This window comes from Lissotriton vulgaris, chromosome 10 (assembly GCF_964263255.1).
Source record: "Lissotriton vulgaris chromosome 10, aLisVul1.2, whole genome shotgun sequence".
NCBI lineage: Eukaryota > Metazoa > Chordata > Amphibia > Caudata > Salamandridae > Lissotriton > Lissotriton vulgaris.
In genome coordinates this window covers 1,005,425,807-1,005,449,032 of record NC_141698.1, presented here as the reverse complement: position 1 = coordinate 1,005,449,032, position 23,226 = coordinate 1,005,425,807, and the positions used below count along the sequence as shown (strand labels likewise).

General features: G+C 50.3%; 1 protein-coding gene and 1 pseudogene across 1 annotated transcript in view; both read right to left on the bottom strand.

The window, feature by feature from the left end:
• LOC147689143 (ras-related GTP-binding protein A) overlaps nt 1-23,226 on the bottom strand; it is a 155,671-nt gene that overhangs the window by 122,626 nt on the left and 9,819 nt on the right. Inside the window, exon 2 of the mRNA XM_086942036.1 lies at nt 15,018-15,051. Within this exon, the coding sequence (XP_086798162.1) occupies nt 15,018-15,044 (27 nt within the window). The 5' untranslated portion in view covers nt 15,045-15,051. The remainder of the gene's footprint in view (nt 1-15,017; nt 15,052-23,226) is intronic.
• Nucleotides 12,846-13,442, bottom strand: LOC147689144 (serine/arginine-rich splicing factor 2 pseudogene; annotated as a pseudogene).

Here is a 23,226-nt window from a genome sequence, read left to right as displayed (position 1 = left end):
TCACTGTCACTCTGCACTCACTGTCACTCTGCACTCACTGTCACTCTGCACTCACTGTCACTCTGCACTCACTGTCACTCTGCACTCACTGTCACTCTGCACTCACTGTCACTCTGCACTCACTGTCACTCTGCACTCACTGTCACTCTGCACTCACTGTCACTCTGCACTCACTCTGCACTCACTGTCACTCTGCACTCACTCTGCACTCCCTGTCACTCTGCACTCACTCTGCACTCCCTGTCACTCTGCACTCACTCTGCACTCCCTGTCACTCTGCACTCACTGTCACTCTGCACTCACTGTCACTCTGCACTCACTGTCACTCTGCACTCACTGTCACTCTGCACTCACTGTCACTCTGCACTCACTGTGTTGGACAGGCCACGTGACGGGCCGCTCTCCCCCGGCTCGACCAAGCCCGAGCCAGTCATACAAACACCACACACCACCATTGCACGTCCTACGTCCCCTCAGGGACACCTGCCCCCGAGCATGATAACCTCGTGGGTCCGATCCACGGCCGACCCACGCGCCCAGCCCGGGCCGCCATCTTGGACACTTCGCCACGAGGCCGCCTGGCCCCCGATCGACCTCAACCCTGGGCCTAGCCGGCCTCAGACATTCCGGCACCACCCTCCACCCAGGAGGTGAGCGAGCTACTTGGCCAGTCAATGGGAGAAAGAGGTGTCGATGGTTCTCCCCCGGCCAGTGCCGCTCGCCCATCGCCTCCCCGGGCGCTGGCTCCACCCCCCTGCTGGGTGTCTGGACTCCCTCATCCCGGACCTCCCGACCTCCAAGTGCGAGGGTCCGGACATCAAAGCACGCCAGCCCTATAACTGGGGCAGCTCCAGAACAGGAAGGCAGTTGTATCTTGGAGTCGAGAGACGAAAGAAGAACTCATCCTGGACGGACTACCGGCGCTGCCGTAGCTCTGTCCTGTGCACCATCATCCTGCCTGGTGGCGCTGCCACAGCCGTCGTAACCTTCATCCTTCACCGTCGTCCGGATCTGCTGGCGAGGCCGCGGACCGTTGTAACTGTCATCTGCATCGGGACCTGCTTGGCTTCTCCACGGCCCGTCGACCACCCTTCATCCATCTCGGGACCTGCTTGGCTTCTCCACGGCCCGTCGACCATCCTTCATCCATCTCGGGATCTGCTTGGCTTCTCCACGGCCCGTCGACTACCCTTCATCCATCTCGGGACCTGCTTGGCTCCTCCACGGCCCGATCAGCAACCACGCCGAGCTCGAGGATTGAGAGCTATTGAACTCATTGGTAACTAAGACTGTCCCGCTACCCTTTTCCTCAACCAGAGATCAGAACCGAGGGGACCCCTGAGTCCAGACCTCCTTGTATTATATCAACGTAACCTAAGAAGTGCATATAAAGTCTCGTTAACCTTCAATCTTGTGTGGTGTCCGTCTGTGGGGGGGGAAGTTACTTATCTGTACAGTCGTTGGAGACGGCTCTCCCTGGAGACCTCTCCCCGTAATCTCGGCCGACCCTCCCGGTCCGTCTAACATTGGTGGCCAGCGGCGCGATCCGAATCACCGCATAACGTACAGAGAGTAGCTCACCCCACAACGAACAACAATGTCGACTAAAGAGAGCGGATCAACTGAGAAGTTCCAAATGGAAAAGCTAGAGGAATACAGCCATCGTGAACTAAAGCAGTTCTGCATCGAACTAGGTATCGCTACCACCGGACTAAGTACCAAGGACGATTTTAAGCATGCCCTAGAATCTTGGGCAGAGACCGGGGAGGTCGAAGCCCCGGAGCAAAGCACCGCGAAAAAGACCAACACGGCCCCTGAAGAGCAAAGAACGGGTCTCTCGCAAGACGAGATCCAAGAAAGAGAAAAAGCCCGACTACACGAACTTGAAATGGCCCGACTCAAGATGGACATAGAACTCAAATTGGCCGAGCAAAAAATAAACTTAGAGCACCTTCGCCTCCGAGAAGAAAGAGAGGAGAAACAGAGGCAAAGGGAGCTCGAGGAAAAAAGACTAACGTACGAGCACGAGCGGAACCTAGCCGAGATCAACCTGCGCAAACAGAATAAAGAATTAGGGGTGCCCGACAGACCGTCCACCCCCGGGACCACGGACAAAAAAGTGCACATCCCCAAGGATGTGGTCCGAGAATATTTTCGAGAAGACGACATCCAGCAATGGTTTAAAGCATATGAAATCGCGATGACTGCGCACCGGATCGATAGAGCCGACTGGGGAGCCGGCCTATGGGGCAAATTCCTCAATGAGGGCCGCGATACTCTGTTACAGCTCCCAGACCACCAGATGACCTCCTACGACCATATGAAAGCGGCCCTCCTCACTCGCTATGGCCTCACGCCCGAGATGTACCGTCAGAGGTTCCGAGACTGCACACGCATTCCAGGTACAACTTGGGTGGACTATGTAACGTACTTTAGCCGAGCCTTCGAAGGCTGGATCAGAGGGAACAACGTCACGACCTACGAGCAGTTGTTCAATCTGATGGTATGGGAGCATCTGTCCAACAACTGCTTCATTGAACTACGCCAACACCTCCTCGACAGCAAGTTAACCGATCCCCGGCAGCTCGCAGCCGAAGCTGACCGGTGGGAGATCACCCGAGTGGGCCGGAATGGGTCCTACGAGCAGAACAGGAACAACAATGGTCACCACCGATCCAGAGGAGGAGGAGGGGGCCAAGGACGAGGAAGAGACAACACTCCGGCCGCCCCCACTACCAGCACCACCCCCCCGGCCAACCGGGGCAGCACCCCGGCGCGACCGGGATACAGAGCCAATGTTACATGTCACCGATGCCAACGAGTCGGCCACTATGCAAATGACCCAAGCTGCCCGCAGTATCAGAGCCCAAGACCCCGCCAGGTGGCCGCTGCGGCACTAGGGGAAGAACAGATCTCCGAGGAACAAGAAACAGACGAGCAAGAGTATCAAGGGTGGGAGCCAGCCGCCATGACTCTCGCGTGCTTAGGAGGAAGAGACATGGTCCCGCGGGTCCCCCTACCCGCTAACACCCAAAAGTACGGCCAATGGGTGAGCATCAATGGACAACGGGCCGAAGCCCTCCGAGACACCGGGGCCAGTGTGACAGCCGTCCGCTGTCATCTGGTGACCCCAGAGCAATATCTACCGAACATTCTCTGCCCTGTACGATCAGCCGACAACTCGGAGAGTCTGTGTCGGATGGCCTGCGTCCCCTTTGAGTGGGGAGGGGTCTCCGGCGTGTTGAAAGTAACGGTCCGAGACGACGCCCCCGTGGACTGCCTCCTCGGAAATGACCTGGAAAGTTCCCCGTGGGCAGCCGTGGAGCGAAAAGAACACTTGGGGATGTTGGGCGTCCCAGACTGGGCGTGCGTCACCACCCGGTCTATGGCCGCCCGTGCCAACCATCACCCGGAAGAACCAGAATGGCCGGCGCCTCCGCCTCCGGTCGCCCCCGCCGAGACCCCCGACCAGGGCATCCCCCTCGAACCTGCTCAACCTTCCGACCTTGCTAATCTCGACCAGTGGGCTCAAGAAGGGGGGCCCACACAAGAACAATTTCGTCAGGAGCAGAAGACCTGTCCCTCCCTTGAGGGACTCCGACAACAAGCGCTCGCCCAAAGCGCAGGGGATACCTCCGGAACTCATTGGGTCTACTGGGACAATGACCTACTGTACAGCGAGCAACGAATCGCCGAGCTGGGGGCCAACCGAGTACTAGTGGTGCCACTCCGCTTTAGAGACTTCCTGCTAAATCTGGCCCACGATGTCCCCCTGGCAGGGCACCTGGGACAAGATAAAACCTACAGCCGCCTAGTGACCCACTTCTTCTGGCCAAAAATGAGAAACGATGTGCACCAGCATTGCCGATCTTGCCCCACGTGCCAAGCCAGTGGGAAGAGCGGCCGCAAATTAAAGGCCCCCCTGCAACCCTTTCCCGTAGTCACGACCCCATTTGAGAGGGTCGGAATAGACATTGTGGGACCCCTAGACCCACGTACAAGACAAGGCCATCGCTTCATCCTAGTACTAGTGGACCACGCCACCCGCTACCCTGAGGCTATTCCTCTCCGGACCGTCACAGCCCCAGTGGTCGGCCGGGCCCTGATGGGGATCTTCTCCCGTGTGGGGTTCCCCCGAGAAGTCGTCAGTGACAGAGGCACGAACTTTATTTCCAAATACATGAAGTCCCTCTGGCAACAGTGTGGGGTCACCTACCGCTTCACGACCCCCTATCACCCCCAAGGAAACGGACTTGTTGAGCGGTTCAATCGCACACTAAAAGGGATGATCGGGGGATTGGAAGAACCCCTCCGTCGCCAGTGGGACGTGCTGCTGCCGTGCCTCCTCTTCGCCTACCGGGAGGTCCCACAGAAGTCCCTAGGCTTCAGCCCATTCGAGCTGCTCTATGGGCACCCAGTACGGGGGCCACTCAGCCTGATCAAAGAAGGCTGGGAGTTGCCTCCGGCCAAGAGTCCTCCAGATGTCTTCCGGTACCTCCTCACCCTCCGCAACCAGTCCCAGCGGTTCAGAGACCTAGCGAAAGCCAACCTAGAGGCCAGTCAAGAGGACATGAAGAGATGGTATGACCAGAACGCCTCATCTATTGAATTCGAGCCGGGGCAACAGGTCTGGGTAATGTCCCCCACAGAACCGTGCGCTCTCCAAGACAAATGGACGGGACCCTTCAAGGTAATCGAGCGCAAGGGACCCGCCACCTATCTGATCGATATGGAGTCTGCCCGGAATCCGCTCCGAGTCCTCCACACCAACAGACTGAAACCCCACTTTGCACGAACAGAACTCAGCCTCTTGATGGCCACAGACAACGGAGTTGAGGACGACTCCGAGCCTCTCCCTGACCTCTTGCGGACCCAGGAGCAAGACGGCTCCGTGGATGGGGTCCGACTCTCGGAGACCCTCACCCAGGAACAACGCCAAGAGTGCCAAGCCCTCCTATCACGATTTGCCAGCCTGTTCTCCCTCACCCCAGGTGTCACTTCCTGGTGTGTGCACGATGTGGACACCGGAGACAGCCCTCCTATCCGCCACCGGGCCTACCGCGTACCTGATCGGGTACGGGCCTGCATCCAGGCGGAAGTAACTAAGATGCTCACGCTCGGGGTCATCGAGCCCTCCGACAGTCCATGGGCCAGCCCGGTCGTACTGGTCCCCAAAGCAGCCGCCCCCGGAACCACACCCGAACTCCGGTTCTGTGTCGACTACCGGGGCCTGAATGAAGTCACCAGAACGGACGCACACCCCATCCCCCGGGCAGATGAACTGGTCGACCGAATGGGCGCTGCCCGCTACCTCAGCATCTTCGATCTAACGGCAGGCTATTGGCAGATCGGCCTCACACCCCGAGCACAAGAACGTTCTGCCTTCTCCACCCCCGATGGCCACTATCACTTCACGGTCATGCCCTTCGGCATGAAAAATGCCCCAGCGACTTTCCAACGGCTCGTCAATCAGGTCCTGGCGGGGCTCGAAGAGTTCAGCGCCGCCTACCTGGATGACATCGCTGTGTACAGCCACCACTGGACCGAGCACCTCCACCACCTCCAAGCAGTGTTGCAAGCCCTTCAGCGAGCTGGCCTCACGATCAAGGCCAGCAAATGTCAAATTGGACAAGGGTCAGTGACCTACCTCGGACACCAAGTGGGAAGCGGTCTAGTGGCCCCTCTTCAACTGAAAATTGCCGTCATCCAGAACTGGCAACCCCCTAACACTCAAACTGAGGTGCGAGCCTTCCTGGGCCTCACGGGCTACTACCGAAGGTTCGTGAAAGACTATGGTACCATCGTGGGGCCTCTCACCGAACTCACGTCGAAAAATCAGCCCAAGAAGGTGAACTGGACCCCAGAGTGTCAAGCGGCCTTCGAACAGCTAAAGGCCGCCATGTGTTCCGCTCCTGTACTCCAGGCCCCAGACTACAGCCGGGAGTTCGTCGTCCAGACGGACGCCTCCGACCAGGGCATTGGGGCGGTCCTGTCCCAGGTGAACACCGAAGGCCTTGATCAACCGGTGGCCTTCATCAGCCGGAGACTCCTACCACGGGAGCAACGCTGGAGCACCATAGAGAGGGAAGCCTTCGCTGTGGTATGGGCCCTCAAGAAGCTCCGACCCTACCTTTTTGGCACCCACTTCCGGGTGCAGACTGACCACCGACCCCTGCAGTGGTTGATGCATATGCGGGGGGAAAACCCAAAACTGCTACGCTGGTCCATCTCCTTGCAAGGTATGGACTTTACCGTTGAACACCGGCCTGGGTCTGACCACGCCAACGCGGATGGCCTGTCCCGGTTTTTCCGCCTCGACGAAGAGAGTCCCCAAGAGGATGGGTAACTCTCCCCGCCTTCAGCTGGGGGGGACGCATGTTGGACAGGCCACGTGACGGGCCGCTCTCCCCCGGCTCGACCAAGCCCGAGCCAGTCATACAAACACCACACACCACCATTGCACGTCCTACGTCCCCTCAGGGACACCTGCCCCCGAGCATGATAACCTCGTGGGTCCGATCCACGGCCGACCCACGCGCCCAGCCCGGGCCGCCATCTTGGACACTTCGCCACGAGGCCGCCTGGCCCCCGATCGACCTCAACCCTGGGCCTAGCCGGCCTCAGACATTCCGGCACCACCCTCCACCCAGGAGGTGAGCGAGCTACTTGGCCAGTCAATGGGAGAAAGAGGTGTCGATGGTTCTCCCCCGGCCAGTGCCGCTCGCCCATCGCCTCCCCGGGCGCTGGCTCCACCCCCCTGCTGGGTGTCTGGACTCCCTCATCCCGGACCTCCCGACCTCCAAGTGCGAGGGTCCGGACATCAAAGCACGCCAGCCCTATAACTGGGGCAGCTCCAGAACAGGAAGGCAGTTGTATCTTGGAGTCGAGAGACGAAAGAAGAACTCATCCTGGACGGACTACCGGCGCTGCCGTAGCTCTGTCCTGTGCACCATCATCCTGCCTGGTGGCGCTGCCACAGCCGTCGTAACCTTCATCCTTCACCGTCGTCCGGATCTGCTGGCGAGGCCGCGGACCGTTGTAACTGTCATCTGCATCGGGACCTGCTTGGCTTCTCCACGGCCCGTCGACCACCCTTCATCCATCTCGGGACCTGCTTGGCTTCTCCACGGCCCGTCGACCATCCTTCATCCATCTCGGGATCTGCTTGGCTTCTCCACGGCCCGTCGACTACCCTTCATCCATCTCGGGACCTGCTTGGCTCCTCCACGGCCCGATCAGCAACCACGCCGAGCTCGAGGATTGAGAGCTATTGAACTCATTGGTAACTAAGACTGTCCCGCTACCCTTTTCCTCAACCAGAGATCAGAACCGAGGGGACCCCTGAGTCCAGACCTCCTTGTATTATATCAACGTAACCTAAGAAGTGCATATAAAGTCTCGTTAACCTTCAATCTTGTGTGGTGTCCGTCTGTGGGGGGGGAAGTTACTTATCTGTACAGTCGTTGGAGACGGCTCTCCCTGGAGACCTCTCCCCGTAATCTCGGCCGACCCTCCCGGTCCGTCTAACACACTGTCACTCTGCACTCACTGTCACTCTGCACTCACTGTCACTCTGCACTCACTCTGCACTCACTGTCACTCTGCACTCACTCTGCACTCACTGTCACTCTGCACTCACTCTGCACTCACTGTCACTCTGCACTCACTCTGCACTCACTGTCACTCTGCACTCACTCTGCACTCACTGTCACTCTGCACTCACTCTGCACTCACTGTCACTCTGCACTCACTCTGCACTCACTGTCACTCTGCACTCACTGTCACTCTGCACTCACTCTGCACTCACTGTCACTCTGCACTCACTCTGCACTCACTGTCACTCTGCACTCACTCTGCACTCACTGTCACTCTGCACTCACTGTCACTCTGCACTCACTGTCACTCTGCACTCACTGTCACTCTGCACGCACTCTGCACGCACTCTGCACGCACTCTGCACTCACTCTGCACGCACTCTGCACTCACTCTGCACTCACTCTGCACTCACTCTGCACTCACTCTGCACTCACTCTGCACTCACTCTGCACTCACTCTGCACTCACTCTGCACTCACTCTGCACTCACTCTGCACTCACTCTGCACTCACTCTGCACTCACTCTGCACTCACTCTGCACTCACTCTGCACTCACTGTCACTCTGCACTCACTGTCACTCTGCACTCACTGTCACTCTGCACTCACTGTCACTCTGCACTCACTGTCACTCTGCACTCACTGTCACTCTGCACTCACTGTCACTCTGCACTCACTGTCACTCTGCACTCACTGTCACTCTGCACTCACTGTCACTCTGCACTCACTGTCACTCTGCACTCACTGTCACTCTGCACTCACTGTCACTCTGCACTCACTGTCACTCTGCACTCACTGTCACTCTGCACTCACTGTCACTCTGCACTCACTGCTGCACTCACTGTCACTCTGCACTCACTGTCACTCTGCACTCACTGTCACTCTGCACTCACTGTCACTCTGCACTCACTGTCACTCTGCACTCACTGTCACTCTGCACTCACTGTCACTCTGCACTCACTGTCACTCTGCACTCACTGTCACTCTGCACTCACTGTCACTCTGCACTCACTGTCACTCTGCACTCACTGTCACTCTGCACTCACTGTCACTCTGCACTCACTGTCACTCTGCACTCACTGTCACTCTGCACTCACTGTCACTCTGCACTCACTGTCACTCTGCACGCACTCTGCACTTACTGTCACTCTGAACGCACTGTCACTCTGCACGCACTCTGCACTTACTGTCACTCTGAACGCACTGTCACTCTGCACGCACTCTGCACTTACTGTCACTCTGAACGCACTGTCACTCTGCACGCACTCTGCACTTACTGTCACTCTGAACGCACTGTCACTCTGAACGCACTCTGCACTCACTGTCACTCTGCACGCACTCTGCACTTACTGTCACTCTGAACGCACTGTCACTCTGCACGCACTCTGCACTTACTGTCACTCTGAACGCACTGTCACTCTGCACGCACTCTGCACTTACTGTCACTCTGAACGCACTGTCACTCTGCACGCACTCTGCACTTACTGTCACTCTGCACGCACTGTCACTCTGCACGCACTCTGCACTCACTGTCACTCTGCACGCACTCTGCACTCACTGTCACTCTGCACGCACTCTGCACTCACTGTCACTCTGCACGCACTCTGCACTCACTGTCACTCTGCACGCACTCTGCACTCACTGTCACTCTGCACGCACTCTGCACGCACTGTCACTCTGCACGCACTGTCACTCTGCACGCACTGTCACTCTGCACGCACTGTCACTCTGCACGCACTGTCACTCTGCACGCACTGTCACTCTGCACGCACTGTCACTCTGCACGCACTCTGCACTCACTGTCACTCTGCACGCACTCTGCACTCACTGTCACTCTGCACGCACTCTGCACTCACTGTCACTCTGCACTCACTGTCACTGCACTCACTGTCACTCTGCACTCACTGTCACTCTGCACGCACTGTCACTCTGCACTCACTGTCACTCTGCACTCACTGTCACTCTGCACTCACTGTCACTCTGCACTCACTGTCACTCTGCACTCACTGTCACTCTGCACTCACTGTCACTCTGCACTCACTGTCACTCTGCACTCACTGTCACTCACTCTGCACTCACTGTCACTCACTCTGCACTCACTGTCACTCAGTACGCACTCTGCACTTACTGTCACTCTGCACGCACTCTGCACTCACTGTCACTCTGCACGCACTCTGCACTCACTGTCACTCTGCACTCACTGTCACTGCACTCACTGTCACTCTGCACTCACTGTCACTCTGCACGCACTGTCACTCTGCACGCACTGTCACTCTGCACTCACTGTCACTCTGCACTCACTGTCACTCTGCACTCACTGTCACTCTGCACTCACTGTCACTCTGCACTCACTGTCACTCTGCACTCACTGTCACTCTGCACTCACTGTCACTCTGCACTCACTGTCACTCTGCACTCACTGTCACTCTGCACTCACTGTCACTCTGCACTCACTGTCACTCACTCTGCACTCACTGTCACTCACTCTGCACTCACTGTCACTCACTCTGCACTTACTGTCACTCTGCACGCACTCTGCACTCACTGTCACTCTGCACGCACTCTGCACTCACTGTCACTCTGCACGCACTCTGCACTCACTGTCACTCTGCACTCACTGTCACTGCACTCACTGTCACTCTGCACTCACTGTCACTCTGCACGCACTGTCACTCTGCACTCACTGTCACTCTGCACTCACTGTCACTCTGCACTCACTGTCACTCTGCACTCACTGTCACTCTGCACTCACTGTCACTCTGCACTCACTGTCACTCTGCACTCACTGTCACTCTGCACTCACTGTCACTCTGCACTCACTGTCACTCTGCACTCACTGTCACTCTGCACTCACTGTCACTCTGCACTCACTGTCACTCTGCACTCACTGTCACTCACTCTGCACTCACTGTCACTCACTCTGCACTCACTGTCACTCACTCTGCACTTACTGTCACTCTGCATTCACTCTGCAGTCACTCTGCACTCACTGTCACTCTGCACTCACTGTCACTCTGCACTCACTGTCACTCTGCACTCACTGTCACTCTGCACTCACTGTCACTCTGCACTCACTGTCACTCTGCACTCACTGTCACTCTGCACTCACTGTCACTCTGCACTCACTGTCACTCTGCACTCACTGTCACTCTGCACTCACTGTCACTCTGCACTCACTGTCACTCTGCACTCACTGTCACTCTGCACTCACTGTCACTCTGCACTCACTGTCACTCTGCACTCACTGTCACTCTGCACTCACTGTCACTCTGCACTCACTGTCACTCTGCACTCACTGTCACTCTGCACTCACTGTCACTCTGCACTCACTGTCACTCTGCACTCACTGTCACTCACTCTGCACTCACTGTCACTCACTCTGCACTCACTGTCACTCTGCACTCACTGTCACTCTGCACTCACTGTCACTCTGCACTCACTGTCACTCTGCACTCACTGTCACTCTGCACTCACTGTCACTCTGCACTCACTGTCACTCTGCACTCACTGTCACTCTGCACTCACTGTCACTCTGCACTCACTGTCACTCACTCTGCACTCACTGTCACTCACTCTGCACTCACTGTCACTCTGCACTCACTGTCACTCTGCACTCACTGTCACTCTGCACTCACTGTCACTCTGCACTCACTGTCACTCTGCACTCACTGTCACTCTGCACTCACTGTCACTCACTCTGCACTCACTGTCACTCACTCTGCACTCACTGTCACTCACTCTGCACTTACTGTCACTCTGCATTCACTCTGCAGTCACTCTGCACTCACTGTCACTCTGCACTCACTGTCACTCTGCACTCACTGTCACTCTGCACTCACTGTCACTCTGCACTCACTGTCACTCTGCACTCACTGTCACTCTGCACTCACTGTCACTCACTCTGCACTCACTGTCACTCACTCTGCACTCACTGTCACTCTGCACGCACTCTGCACTTACTGTCACTCTGCACGCACTCTGCAGTCACTGTCACTCTGCACGCACTCTGCACTCACTGTCACTCTGCACGCACTCTGCACTCACTGTCACTCTGCACGCACTCTGCACTCACTGTCACTCTGCACTCACTGTCACTGCACTCACTGTCACTCTGCACTCACTGTCACTCTGCACGCACTGTCACTCTGCACGCACTGTCACTCTGCACTCACTGTCACTCTGCACTCACTGTCACTCTGCACTCACTGTCACTCTGCACTCACTGTCACTCTGCACTCACTGTCACTCTGCACTCACTGTCACTCTGCACTCACTGTCACTCTGCACTCACTGTCACTCTGCACTCACTGTCACTCTGCACTCACTGTCACTCTGCACTCACTGTCACTCACTCTGCACTCACTGTCACTCACTCTGCACTCACTGTCACTCACTCTGCACTCACTGTCACTCACTCTGCACTTACTGTCACTCTGCATTCACTCTGCACGCACTCCGCACTCACTGTCACTCTGCACGCACTCTGCACGCACTCTGCACGCACTCTGCACGCACTCTGCACGCACTCTGCACGCACTCTGCACGCACTCTGCACGCACTCTGCACGCACTCTGCACGCACTCTGCACGCACTCTGCACGCACTCTGCACGCACTCTGCACGCACTCTGCACGCACTCTGCACTCACTGTCACTCTGCACTCACTGTCACTCTGCACTCACTGTCACTCTGCACTCACTGTCACTCTGCACTCACTGTCACTCTGCACTCACTGTCACTCTGCACTCACTGTCACTCTGCACTCACTGTCACTCTGCACTCACTGTCACTCTGCACTCACTGTCACTCTGCACTCACTGTCACTCTGCACTCACTGTCACTCTGCACTCACTGTCACTCTGCACTCACTGTCACTCTGCACTCACTGTCACTCACTCTGCACTCACTGTCACTCACTCTGCACTCACTGTCACTCACTCTGCACTTACTGTCACTCTGCATTCACTCTGCAGTCACTCTGCACTCACTGTCACTCTGCACTCACTGTCACTCTGCACTCACTGTCACTCTGCACTCACTGTCACTCACTCTGCACTCACTGTCACTCACTCTGCACTCACTGTCACTCACTCTGCACTCACTGTCACTCACTCTGCACTCACTGTCACTCACTCCGCACTCACTGTCACTCACTCCGCACTCACTGTCACTCCGCGCTCACTGTCACTCCGCGCTCACTGTCACTGTCACTCTGCACTCACTCTGCACTCTGCACGCACTCTGCACTCACTGTCAGGACTTCGATGTGGAACGAGACCTTGATCGTGTGCGGGATCTTGACTTGGATCGGCTGTAGCGGCTCCTGCTGCGGGATCTGGAGCGACTCAGACTGCGGGACCTCGACCGACGACGCCTCCTGGGACTGCGACTCCGGCGTCCATAACTTCCTCCACTGCCTCCATATCTTCGGGGTGGTGGTCCCCTGCGGCTATGGTGTGAGTCTGGTGGCCTTCCATAACGAGCCATCTGCACCCGAAGTTCGCGCCCATCCAGTACGGCTCCGTCCATGGCGTCCATCGCATCCTCGGCATCACGTTTGTCAGGGAATCTTACAAAGGCAAAACCGCGGCTCTCCTTCGTGTATCGGTCGCGGGGGATATAGACGTCGCCTACTCGTCCATACTTCTCGAAAACTCTTCGAAGTGTTTCGGGCGACGTCCTGTAGGTAAGATTGTCCACCTTCAAGGACGTCATGCCTCCTACGTCAGGCGGCGGCCTGCCGTAACTCATCTCCAGGGAACCCGTGAGAGGCGTCGGGCGGAACCTTAACTATTCAGAAGGTGAAAGTCAGCAGGCGTGGGCGCCTACACTGACAAGAGCTTTGGCCAAAGTTAGTTAAAATAAAAAAATAACCTGAATAAAGTTATTGAGAAGTCAGGCAGGCCGGGGGCGGTACTGCGGGACACCTCTGTGACGTCATTCCCGGGCCGCGCTCTGATTGGCTGCTGGCCCGGGACCTGACGTGCAACCAGGAAGAGGAGCCGGCGTGAGCATTACGGCCCCGGGGCTCCCGTGACCAGGAAGGAGCCCTGGATACTGTTTCCCTTTAAGTCCCGGTCCCGAGATGGGGGACCGGGTGAAGACCCGCGGGGCGAAGCGGGCGCACTGAGGAGGCGGGGCTCCCATGTGGAGAGAGAGCCCCGCCGAGCGCTACCACCGCCCGGCCACAGAGAAGCCTTCTGTCTAGCAGCGGAAGGGAAGGTGCCTGGAGACCCGGGGAGCGCCCGCCAGACACCGGTGAGTGGAGCCGGGAGGAGAGGGGCTGGTGTGTGTGGAGGGGTCTCTGTGTATGCGTGTAGGTGCGGCGGCGGCGACGGGGGGGTGTGCCTGTGTATGCGTGTGTATGTGCGCATGCGTGAGTGCTGTGTATGCGTGTGGCTGTGATGTGCGCATGTGTGAATGTTGAGAGCCGGCAGCTGCGGAGGAAGGGAAGGAGCCTGGAGACCCGGGGAGCGCCCGCCAGACACCGGTGAGTGGAGCCGGGAGGAGAGGGGCTGGTGTGTGTGGAGGGGTCTCTGTGTATGCATGTAGGTGCGGCGGCGGCGACGGGGGTGTGCCTGTGTATGCGTGTGTATGTGCGCATGCGTGAGTGCTGTGTATGCGTGTGGCTGTGATGTGCGCATGCGTGAATGTTGGTGCGCGTGCAAGCAGCTGAATCCAGCCGGGGAGAAGCGCGTGACAGTTTCTTGTCCGTCATTCCCCCGTGTCAGCTCGCTATAAGTCTCCAGCCTGGACGCATCCTTCGGATGCGATTTCCAGGCGAGACCTAAAAACGAACCTAGAGGAACTCCAGTGGAAAATCAGCAACAAAGAGAAACAAGTTCAGGTAGATAGCAGCTGAGCAGCCAGTTATTTCACAAGGTTAGAAAATGAGCGATTATAAAGTGTTTAAAAACGGTACTAGAACATTACTTCTGAAACAGGAGTAGGAAGGGGGGAAGAAGATAACTTCACCAGGACATCAAAAATGTGAGTTCTCAGGATTCAGCCCTTTTCTAAAAGGCATGATCCTAAAGTTCTCATGTGTCATTTCCTGAGGAACAAAGTTTTAGACCCAGTGTTTTTCTGCTTTTGTACCCAGTTGTTTAGTTGCTCAAACTTGTGTATAATATATATCTTTAAAAAAAGCGTAAGTAAACCATAAAAAAAAATGGGTGATTGAGTGAAATACCCAGGACTGTCAAACAGGCCACCAAGAAAAAAAAAACTATTTTGTAATTTGCTCTCCCTATGTGTTATATGCAATTTTCACCCATTCCCAGATGCAACAGCTTTCATTGTTAAAATATGATTGACTCAGCAGTAAGTCTGGGTATCATAGCAACAGCTATTTTGAAAAAAGATATCCTAATGGGCCACCGATGCCACAAGAGACACAAATAGAGAAACAAAGAAAGTCTTTACCTTTTTCTTCATGGCGGAGCTCGGCATCCCCCAACTGTAAACATTAAATAGACAAGTCACCATATAAGTAGGCTGTACCATTAACAATGCAAATCAGAGCAAATTCATTACTAGAACTAACTGTCACAAGCAGGGTAAGCTCAACATATTTCCAGATAATTTCAAAGCAGGAAACAATGCTGAAAAACGTTTTACGCTTTAAAAATGGCAATATTTGTATGTTCTTAATTTATTAACTTCCACGGTCCATACATTTGTGGCTTTCCAGTTCCTCTGTGTAAAGATATAACAAAAACAGACTTGCAAGGACACCCAATCCATTGCTGGGTTTCTAAAGAAAGGAACAATAAGGTAAAGCCTACGGACCACTATTATGTCTGTCTAGTTATAAGACTGGATACCATCAATTGTCCAATCTTAAGTTAATCATTCGCAAAACAAATTAATTGCAATCATTTTTAACAAAGAGTATCTCCAAGCAGATAGCCAACTGCACACAACAATCAAATGTGTAATTCAACTTATTGTTTTAATTAGACCACATTAAACCTTGATTATTGGTATCTTACATTAAACAAAACTGTACAAACTTCATATATACAGACAAAATACATATACATTTATTTTACATATGTACACTTTTTTTAGGAACCAAACTCGCAGTTCTAATGCCCCACTTCTTTCAACAAGGATGTCACTGTATCATTTTTTTAAAACATAACATTCCTTCACTTTAGATCACCAAAACAAAGCAAAACCTAAACCAAAAAGGAGTGTGTGAGGTTTAACCATTTTTGACCTCTCTCAAAGATAGCACTCTCTTAAATAGATTTTATACAGTGTTCCACAATTTTTTTGTTTAGGTGTCTTCCAAAGAGTGTGTCGACGCGTTTCAGCCTCTGTTTAATCCAGGCCTCATCAGGACTACGAGGGCAGACATACTAGAACCCAACTTCCAATTTAGAGTCGCCAAAGGAACAACATCCACTTTTAGACGGTTTCCTGAGTGACGACGTTGGGAGCGCAGTAATAGAGCTCAGAGGATTATTTAACGTCGATCCAGTACCGTCGTGTAATTACAGAAGAACCCGTTAGAAGAGTTGAGGAGGCTTACTCGTCCGGTGGGGTGGCAGCCCATTTGGAAGGATATCTATTTTAAGCCCTTATGAGTGAAAGCACTAGCATCTAAAAGTGGACGTTGTTCCTTTGGCGACTCTAAATTGGAAGTTGGGTTCTAGTATGTCTGCCCTCGTAGTCCTGATGAGGCCTGGGTTAAACAGAGGCTGAAACGCGTCGACACACTCTTTGGAAGACACCTAAACAAAAAAATTGTGGAACACTGTATAAAATCTATTTAAGAGAGTGCTATCTTTGAGAGAGGTCAAAAATGGTTAAACCTCACACACGCCTTTTGGTTTAGGTTTTGCTTTGTTTTGGTGATCTAAAGTGAAGGAATGTTATGTTTTAAAAAAATTATACAGTGACATCCTTGTTGAAAGAAGTGGGGCATTAGAACTGCGAGTGTGGTTCCTAAAAAAAGTGTATATATGTAAAATAAATGTATATGTATTTTGTCTGTATATATGAAGTTTGTACAGTTTTGTTTAATGTAAGATACCAATAATCAAGGTTTAATGTGGTCTAATTAAAACAATAAGTTGAATTACACATTTGATTGTTGTGTGCAGTTGGCTATCTGCTTGGAGATACTCTTTGTTAAAAATGATTGCAATTAATTTGTGTTGCGAATGATTAACTTAAGATTGGACAATTGATGGTATCCAGTCTTATAACTAGACAGACATAATAGTGGTCCGTAGGCTTTACCTTATTGTTCCTTTGTTTGATACCCAAAAGCCTATGGGTTATAAGGGTGACCCCTGCAGTTTATTCATTGCTGGGTTTCTAGGCACTTGAGGGATTATTTACAAGTCCCTTGCGCCACCCGTACGACACTTTTCCTATGTTAAAAATTACACAAAAGTGGCGCAAGAGGCTTGTAAATAAGCCCTTAGGTCTGCAATAAAGTTAAGTGGGAAGAATCACTCAGCCACTAGCGTAACATGAACTCTAGCAGGGTCTGGAGAAGTAATTTCCACAAGGCCAGTGTCAGTGGCGTGCCTAGAGTCAACCAGAGTCTCACAAGATCAGACATGTTTTGTGAAAATAGTGTTTGACTTTTTTGTACATTTAGTAAGGATGATCCCAGTGCTTAATTTGTAAAAATATAAGTACTGGGGCTCTTGTCAATATGCCACTGCAGTTTACACCATCCATCGCCCCTGCCAGCGGTGCCAATGACAGCTCCAACACAACTAAAAACCATCACTCTCTTATAAGTGTCACAATTCAGACTATTCCAGGTCCCAAAGCTATAAGAATGGTCTGGGTGGCAGGTACTAGCTATTGTTAATGTATATTCAATTAATAAACAGCTGTTGTTGTGCTCAAACTTAGATTAGGCAGACAGTGCCATGTGACAGGCTGTCATAAGTGCCAGTGCTAACAATGAAATGCTGGTGCCGAGCACCGGAAACCACCAGCTCAAATTAAGCACTGTAGAGACCACAAAAAAAATAGAATGCTTGGTTTTTGAATCCTCGATTGTGAATAATACCTAGAATTTAGTTAGGAGTGCCACACAATAATCTCCTAGGAATGGTTATGATGACCACCACATTAGAAGCAGGAGAAACTCAAATCAAGAAGATCTAGGGCTTGCACATTACCTTTCTCTTGTGGGAATTTAGGGAACTTACATGTACTACGTACTTGTGAGTATTACGACTCTCACGCTCGCCCTACATGACCCAACAACCTGCAGATATTCCTGTGCCGTGTAACATGGACACCAAGGTGGGATATGGGGTGTTTCCATGTGGACTGTCACCCAGGCTTAAATGAAGTATTCTTCACTACACAAGTTTGAGGAGGAAGGAAGGATGGAAGGGAGACTGATGGAGGAAAGGTGCCAACATCTCCTCGCCAGCATCTCTCCCAGAGTTACAAACTTATACTGTGTTTGTTTTTAGCATAGTTTTGGGTATGATTCACAAAATACACTGTTTCATGTTACTTTGCAGATCTAAGTTTGCATTTGTTTTCAACGCATTTATTATATTTTTCCAATATTCCATTAGCTCAGGGCACGTCCAAGTCATATGCAAGAACACAGCTTTTTGTTCTGGACACCAAAGGCATTTTGAGGTCCTATCAGGATATTTCTTACTCCGTTTTTGGCAGCATCAGTCAGGGGTGCACCCAAGTTTGCATCCCGCTGTTGCCTGCCCTCCAATGGCTTCTAATGTTGTTGCAAGGCTTTATAGATATAGGAAATTATTTTCACTAGTGCCCCAGTTCCAGCAGTCCCACCAATGGGAAGACTGATTTTAATGCAACTCTATCAGAAATGAGATCTACTTGGTTACTTAAAACGCTCAAAACATGGCTCTATATTCAGTAATTTTTGGGTGGACTCTTAAACACCATATGGTTCTGAAGCTCAATGTGCACAGCGCCTTAACGCCCCAGGCATATTTTGCGCTCTACAAATACACTTAATTTCATATCCTATCATTCATATTTTGTAGCAAATCAGGCGGAAAGTTCTGGACAACCTGTATACTTTATTCTTTTGCAACAAGTCCATCAGGAAATTGATTGCATAGATATATTAGTTTTAAAATGGAGCTGGTACCATGGTGACAAATTTGTAGGTCAGTGGAAAATGGATTAGGTCACTGAACTGCTCTAGTAACAGAAGGTTGCAAATTAAAAACACTGATTTGGTAATCTGTGTGTTACATCTGGAACAGCAACAGACACGTAAAAAGCTTAAAATGTATTTATGTTGTTCATCCATGCAACTGCGATTAGAAGTTCAGTTTAAGTATCGTTCGGGTTACATCTAAACAGACTATCTGCCATAATGAACCAAGTGCTTCAAATATCAACTGTTAGTTTGTGTGAGAAATTCAACAGCAGGTTGGCAAATACGTTCAGGAAGCACAGGGCATAAATACTGATTTTGCAAATGTATTGCGAGAGTAGCAGTCATGAAACAATTATGCAGCTCTCTTCCTCCACTAGACCGTGAGGACAATGCAATATTGCAGATCTTCTGGTTCTACATATTTTTTATGTACTACGTTTAATAGGACAATTATTCAAAAATAGATAATCACAATTTCATGTACTCATATTTAAAAACACAATTTATTGAAGCAAGTCAAACATATGAAAATGAATGTACAAAGTAGACATTTTCAGGATTTACTCATCTAAGTGGTTTTGCCTTGTGACCCATTTTGAACCCATTGTGTAAACCTCAATAACATCGACCAACCAATCAAGACCAAGTTGCTGAGTCAACCAAACCTTACCTTATTTCTTTCAGATTTTTACGGGGCGACTTGAAGAGCAGATTTATCGAGATTTATATGAGAGAATAATAATTGGTATGATGTGTCCCCTGGTAGGAACGAGAGATTCAGCTCAACTTTAACCATGTAGTGGCAACTCAAATGCCATTGAACAATTAAGGTGCAATAGACCACCAGTAAAAGACTAAAAGCCTAATTCAAAGGCAGGGCTGGCAAAAATCAAGATCCTACTTCTGCAGTTTTACTCCTGCACGTGGTGTTTTGGGGATGTACAAAGATCACAAAAACAAAATTTTGTAGACTGCCATTAGTACCTAAACTGGGCAAAAATAACTTGTGGATTTTCCACACTGTGAAAAGACCACATTAATAAATAAAGAGGAAACGGGCAGGAGCACACTTCATCAACAGGGTAAATATATCTTCTTGAAAAACCCCTTCCCAGTGAAATGTCAAAGTATTTAACCCCCTTTCCCCACAATGGAAAGGCATTTTGTCCTGCCTGCCACATGAGTAGCTGATGGGCATTATCAGGGCAGGAAATACCCACAACATTCCAAGAGCATGAAATATTACCATATTTTGTAAGGCCAGCTCCTATTATGACCTCTTAACCCTACATTTATAACGATGGAAACCATTTATACTAGCACATTTTTAGATGACTTAGACATTTAGGGCCAGATGTAGGTCGCCAATTACCGGTCGGTAACAGCCGAATTCGGCCGTTACCGACCGGTAATTGGATTTTGAGATGTAGGGCCCTTTATTTTACAGATTCGGTAAATTTACCGATTCGGTAAATTCCAGATGTAGGTAGCACTGTTTACAGTGCTACAGGCCTTCAGAATTCGGTATTTTTTTCCACCCAATCCAATTGGGTGGTAAAATACCGAATTCAGGTGTACAGCACATCTGTGCATGTACACCTGTGCCATGTGACACACAGACATGCCCTTAGGGCATGTATGTGTGCCACATGTCACACAAGCCTGTACTTGGGGTGCTAGAGGGTGTCAAAGTGACACCCTCTGCACCCTTGCATGATTCGTTATTTTTCGATTTGGTAAATACCGAATCGGTATTTCCCATTGATTCCTATGGGCTTCATGGCCCATAGGAATCAATGGGCAATATCGATTCAGTATTTACCGAATCATACAGATTCGGTAATTCTAAAATTAGAATTACCTACATCTGCCCCCTTCCGATTTACCGACTCTTAAATACCGAATCGGAATTACCTACATCTGGCCCTTAGCTTTTAAAAAATGTCTGTAGCCCAAATCTATGAATCAGTATGTATAATTTCAAAATTACCATTGCTTTTTTGTGCATGCTCGGAAATTAAATTCTGGCAAGCAAAAACTTTGTGAATCGGTCCCTAAGGAGTATAACAAATATCAATAGAATCCAGAGATGGCAATATCGACTATTTTCTTTGCAGACCACAGAAAAAGACATCTCCCGTTACAGTCACTAAGCAGTTATATAGCGCGCATCTACCGCTCCTGTGGTCTTGCAGCGTGGGAGAAAATTAGGTTCTGTTGCAGTACCCCTCCACCCCCAACCTTTTTGCCTGGCTTTTGATGCAACTTTGAGTAATCAAATGAGAGACCCCGTACAGACCAGGGGATTAGGGTACTAGTAAATAGTAAAAAGAGAGGGATCCCTTGGTGAACCAAATTAGTACAACAAGATAGTATGTGGTTGTTAGTATTCTAGCCCATATAGTAGAAGTGAATGACACCAACAAATCAATAGATTCTAAAGTTCTTCTTTTATTTTCAGTTTTGGAAAAAGATTTTTTGTGTATTTACAAAATTTAAAAACAATACATAAAATTAGAAAACAAACAAACATAAGAAAGTTTCCTGATGAATAGCAAAATAAAAAAATGTCAGTTGGAAGAAGACTAAGGCGAATATGATATAAGGATTTCCTTGAATTTGACAACCAACCAGTGCCAGTGTTATAGGAGAGACATATCCATTTTGGTCTTGAAAAAGATGGTCAAAAGTTTAAACTAACCATCGAAACGTGTTGACGCCTGGAATTACATAATCAAGGGATAGAGCTTTCTCCATAGACATCATAAGTAGAGTGTGTCCTGGATCATTCTCTCACATTTGAGTTCCCTGATATGTATAAATATGACAAATAGGATTGTCTGTTATTTGTTCTCTCCTTTGTCTTTCCCTCTCTTATGATCAGAAGTGCTTTAGTAACCTTTTTAACACAATTGTGTTTTTTTAATTATGAAATGTATATTGATGTATTTCTGAATGTAATTATTATGTATTGTTTTTAAATTTTGTAAATACACAAAAAATCTTTTTCCAAAACTGAAAATAAAAGAAGAACTTGAGAATCTATTGATTTGTTGGTGACATTTACTTCTACTATATGGGCTAGAATACTAACAACCACGTACTATCTGGTTGTGCTAATTTGGTTCACCAAGGGATCCCTCTCTTTTTAACTTTTGATGCAACTTTGACTGTAGAGTACCAAGTCCCTGCTGTCCAGGTTCCAGGGACCAGTGTTCTTACCCTACACACATGTCCACAATTGGTACTTCTGGACAGCCCTCCCCCCATAAGACCCTAGTAAGTGGTACCCTGGATACCTAGGGCCTGGAGGCTGAAGAGGGTGCTCTAGGACTGGTCACTAGGACCATGCAGGGATGTGGATTTCCTATAGCCGGACGCCCAGGACATATTGTTTGGGGTCAAGGGCAACACGTTTTCCTGTGTATTTTGTCCTTGGGACAAGTAGGCACAGCCCACTGCAGCACAAACCCTTTGGCTGCCGGTTTGCAGTACCACATTATGGAACAGTTTGTTAATTGAAAGCCTTTATTATTAGAGTAAGCACTCTAAGAAAATGTTGCCTGCAATACGGACAGTGGTTCCAGAATAAAAATGTGTACACATTTCCAAAGTTGAGCAATATGAGGCTATGTATAATGCTCCCAGAATGCTCTCTGATTTGATGCTTGAAAGCAAGATTGAGGATTCTGTGCTTCCAAAATAAAAGGTCTTAAAAAAATTAAAGCAGGAAAAAAAAAACATTTTGCTAAACTACTGTAAAACTTCAGGTACCATTTCTTTGCAGCATCATTTAGTAACATGTGTTGATGCATGCTAGTATTTCCTAAAACTGTTCATAATGAAAAATCAGTGTGGCCAGTTTCAATAAGATTATGGGAAACAAAAATAAACAAACTTTGGCAAAGACAGTGGGTCTGAAATTGATGGTCAGCTTTTTAGTTTTGTCAATGTGTGAATTGTTTTGCCGTGGTTTTTGTAAAACCTTATTGGTGTGGGAGCTGCCGGCCCCTCACCATTATAACAAACACTGGCAAAAGCAAAAATAGTTTTTGGTCTTAAAAAGAATACACTGCCACTAAATAAAACTACTTTGTGTGCCGATGTGCTCCTTGTGAAAGAGCAGAATGCTGTCACTCACAGTGAGGTCAGCCAATACAGAGAGAGAGAATTTTAATAAAGGCAAAAGGTCATGGTCAACGCCAGACCAAATTACGGACCCAATTATTAAATAAAGTCTCAAAAGTGCACCCATGGTATATATGTCCTTGCATTAGGTGCAGCTATACGGCTTTCGTGAATTCCCCAAAAATGTACAGAAGTAGAACAAGAAAGAGCACTCCTCGAAAATATTTGTGAACTGCATTTTAGCAAGAGCAAATACGAATGCGTAGATTTGCTCAGGCGAAAATCTGTGATTGCAAGTTCACTTTCCCTCCAACCACTTTTTTCCCCAACTCTGGAAGACGTCTGCCATTGTCAAGAGTAAATTTCCAA